The 4485-nt window shown below is 34.6% G+C and overlaps 1 protein-coding gene across 1 annotated transcript; it reads right to left on the reverse strand.

Moving 5' to 3' along the window:
• Positions 1–1228: 1228 nt before the first annotated feature.
• LOC134278052 (uncharacterized) lies at positions 1229–2568 on the reverse strand. The gene is made up of 2 exons (XM_062760372.1): positions 2058–2568; positions 1229–1629 (listed from the first exon to the last, which is right to left on the reverse strand). Exons 1-2 carry the CDS (start codon positions 2566–2568, stop codon positions 1229–1231), a joined length of 912 nt encoding a protein of 303 aa, XP_062616356.1.
• Positions 2569–4485: the final 1917 nt, after the last annotated feature.

A 4485-nucleotide genomic window follows, 5' to 3' on the forward strand; every position in this document is an offset into this window, starting at 1 on the left:
CGAAGTAAAGACAACAAATTAGCCGACTTTGTATCAAGGACGTATTAGTTGAGTCAATTTTATTTAGATTTATTTACAATATTGTTCACATTGGCAAATAAATGGGGGCGTATGTGAAGAAGTTGATTATTGTTTTGTATATATCATGTTAATTTTGTTCTAACGGGGTTCCATACTTTTGAGACTATTTTGTTACGAGTATATAAAGGGACCGGTTTTGTCAGGGTGGTCAGATCTAGTTTGGTGTCCGGTAGCGTGACCAGCTGGAGGTGGTCACCCTGGAGGTGCGCTGTTTAATTGCTGTTTCCCCTGCATGATTTATACAAGTGACGAATATTTTTCGGTGAGATATAGCACCGAATGTACTATATAGCAGGTTAAAATCGCGGTCGGAAAAGATCGTTTGAATTCGCGGAAAAGGAAAACCCATATATTTTTTAAACGGTACTTGTACGCATATTCTGTAGGTATATATTGTGTGAACTGCTATTTCCCGTCTCTATAGTATATTACGAGAGTCTGTAATGTATATATCGCGCATATCAGACAGAAACGTAAAGTCTATAAATTGTGTCGATTTTGATCCCGGTTGAAAATAATGAAACACCGGACTGATCCCGATTTGAAGTCAAAATAATGCAACGCATTTAATTTTTTTTATTCCCGGGTCCAAATCAGAAAAAAATAGCCGTAGTCAAAATGTTGAAACTTTAATCATATTAATTGAAATTAATTAAAATTGTCGTTACCCTGTTCACAACGTAAATGCTTTGATTAAAGGTAATGACTGAGTGATACGCACGGGTGAAATTAAACAAGCATGTTTATTAAATAATTATATCGCACGTCTACTAGATGGCAAAATTAATCGTTAGCTAGAGAATGAAATAAACAATTAATAAGCTTTAAAAACACCAACAACTACGTGTTTGTAATATTGATCTATACACTGTATAAAGACATATGTATAAAGACAGTCTACATCTAATCACAGAAAATAGTAAAATTTCAATTTATCCTTTTAAAACTTTTAAAGAATTATTCACTGTATGTTGAATTCGCGGAAATTTTTAAAATTTCCTGCTGTACAGTAAACGCCTAAACGGGAAGCCATATAATTTGTCAAGGAGGATTATTGCAGCGTGTTTTTGCAGTTCTAGTCGGTAAGAGTGTTCGAGTATTCGAGATATATCGATTCAGCTAATGAATGAAAATACAGATACAAGTTTTAAGCTGGATTGTCGACCATCTCTTGCTCCTGAATTCCAGCTTTGTCCTTTTGGACATCCACAGGACATCCTCGGACATCATCAGAACGAATTCTTCTTTTCCTTTTCTTCTTTCCAGCTTTTCTGCATAGACCGTATTTAAGATGACGCATCATTATTGGTATATCGCTGATGACGATGATTCCAATGAAAAATGCGATGAGTAGTGGTCCAAATATCGTCCCAACGGCAACGGCAGAGGCACGTTTATCAAAGACGGATAATCGTTTGCGAAGCTGTTTATTCAAATCGGCTTTATTGACTTTCAACTCCTTCTTCATTTTTGCTATTTTAGATATGAGCACTTTCTTGTCCGTAATGATGACCTGATTTTTCATGCGCTCGCATGGACACATACAACCTTGAAAAAAAAAGTTGTCTCTTATAAACTTTATTTTTTAAATTTCATCTCTACTTTTCAGTATGAAATTCTTGCATGTTCAGTCATTTTACTCATACAAAAGCATGACGTTTTACAGGTGACTATACAAATATATCTTTTTAAAATGTTCAAGAGGCTGATCCATAGATATCATTATATCGATTTAATAAAAAAAAAAAACATATTATTTTCAGGTCCCTTGGGACACTATACGGGTTCAAATTTTCAGACACCTGTATTTATTTAAAAATTGTCAACTAAATCTTAAAATTAACAGTTTAAGTCAAATTATTTAAAAGAATTAATTAATACTGTTCGTTATCTCCATATCCTTCTTGTATCAAGCAGGCACAATCCAGTGACATTTGTACACTTGTACAAAATGCCTTTGATATCTAAAAGACTACCTTTGTTCACAGAGGAGGCTGTAGTTGATTTCATAAGATTAGTTGTTGACATGGATGAGGAAACATGTGCTGATGTGAAGGTGTCTGTTGAGGACGATTTTACTGTGCTTGATGATTTAGGTGTAGATGTAGACAAGGAAAGCGATACCAAAGTGGAACTAGCGGTTTTTAAACTTGAAGTTGTAGTTGATGGTACAGAATATGTTGCTGATGTTGACGCCAATTTGGAGCTGACAGCTGTTGACAAAGTAGTTGAAGGTGATGTTGATACTGATGTTGAACTACCGGTTGTTGACGATGTAGTTTGGGTTGAAGGTACAGAATCAGTTGTTGATGTTGATACCGAAGTGGACCCGACGGTTCTCGTTGATGTTGTTGTAGTTGATGGTACTGTGTCCGTTGTTGATTGTAACACCGATGTGGAGACACCGGTTGTTGACGATGTTTTTGTAGTTGATGGTACGGTGTCGGTTGTTGACGATGTTGTTGTAGTTGATGGTACGGAGTTCATTGTTGATAGTGATGCTGATGTGGAATAGACGGGTCTCGTTGATGTAGTTGTAGTTGATGGTACAGGATCTGTTTTGGGAAGAGATTATGATATACTTGTTGAGCCGGTATATGGTGATGTTGTAGCTGTGTAGTTGATGTTCATAAGAAAAATTATTAATGATTGTAGCCACGTTTTTATGTTAAATGTTTGTTTTACGGTAGATACCGTGTAATTTCCTGAGTTGATAATAAGGATCAAATCATATTTATTCACTAAAATATTATTTATGGAAAAATTTTAATAGCTTGTTGTTTATGTAAAGGGGGTGGGTGCCTTTCTCCAAAATTATCTGCGCTAGCTCTATGTTTCAGATTTTGTGTTTATGTAGGGGACATTTTTTTTAAATGTTTGTTGTGGGAAAATTAGTGAAGTTAGACAGTAAAACAAAAACAAATTTTCAATAGCTTATGAAAAGATGAACATGTAAAATAAGACTATACTGTATATATTCTTAAAACATTGCTGTGATGTCATTCCTTTGTTCTTGCAGTCTAAAAATTTACCTGTGGCAGTCCGATATTAGTGAGCAGTCTGATATTAATCGTAATATCAGACTGTCTCAGTACTGATATTTTGCAAAATCGGACTGCTACTGAACAAAAGAAATAAAAATTGTGATAATTTAACAAACAGCAATTTAAATTCCTCACATAGAATGGTGATTTTGAAACATTGTTCTTACAGAATAGCAAAATAAAAAAAAAAAACAAGCAAATTCAAAGAATTGTGGTCCCCCGCTTTCGGTGTCTTTGTGGGTGAGATGTTATTTCTATGACATGTTGTGTCTAATATGAACACCCTATCATATTTCATTTATTTAGAAATTATCATTGAAGTTGGTTTTTTTGAAGGATGAAAACCCTAATCCTGACCGTTAAAAACTTATGGCCAAAGTTAAAGTTTTTTAAAAGTAGGTCAACTCCAAGGTCAAGATCAAAGGGTCAAAGTTGTTAATATCCAATGAAAGGTCTTCTCACAAGGATTACATATGTGAAGTATGAAAGTCCTAGCCATTACCGTTCAAAAGTTATGGTCAAGGTTAAAGTTTTTACATAAGTACGTAAATCTTTAAGGTCAAGGTAAAAAGGTCAAAGTTGATGATATCCAATTAAAGGTCCTGCCACAAAGAATATATATGTGAAATATGAAAGTCCTAGTATCTATCGTTCAAAAGTTGTGACCAAAGTTAAAGTTTTTTAAAAGTAGTTAAAACTCCGAGGTCAAGGTCTAAGGGTGAAAGTTGTTGGTATCCAATGAAAGGTCTTCTCACAAGTATTACATATGTGAAGTACGAAAGCCCTAGCTCTCACCGTTCAAAAGTTATGGTCAAGGTTAAAGTTCATTCATAAGTACGTAAATCTCAAAGGTCAAGGTCAAAAGGTAAAGGTTGTTGGTGTCCAATGAAAGGTCTTGCCACAAAGAATACATATCTGAAATATAAAAGTCATAGTAGCTACTATTTAAAAGTTGTGACCAAGGTTAAAGTTTAAAAAGTAGTTAAAACTCCGAGGTCAAGGTCAAACGGTAAAAGTTGTTGGTATCCAATGGAAGGTCTTTTCACAAGAATTACGTATATGAAGTACGAAAGCCCTAGCCCTCACCGTTCAAAAGTTATGGTCAAGGTTAAAGTTTTTTCATAAGTACGTGAAACTCCATGGTCAAGGTCAAAAGGTCAAGGTTGTTGGTGTCCAATGAAAGGTCTTGCCACAAAAAATACATATCTGAAATATAAAAGTCATAGTATCTACTATTTAAAAGTTGTGACCAAGGTTAAAGTTTAAAAAGTAGTTAAAACTCCGAGGTCAAGGTCAAACGGTAAAAGTTGTTGGTATCCAATGGAAGGTCTTTTCACAAGAATTACATATATGAAGTACG

The sequence above is a fragment of the Saccostrea cucullata genome, unplaced genomic scaffold, assembly GCF_032062105.1.
Source record: "Saccostrea cucullata isolate Sc308-1 unplaced genomic scaffold, CSIRO_AGI_Scuc_v1 ctg6650, whole genome shotgun sequence".
NCBI lineage: Eukaryota > Metazoa > Mollusca > Bivalvia > Ostreida > Ostreidae > Saccostrea > Saccostrea cuccullata.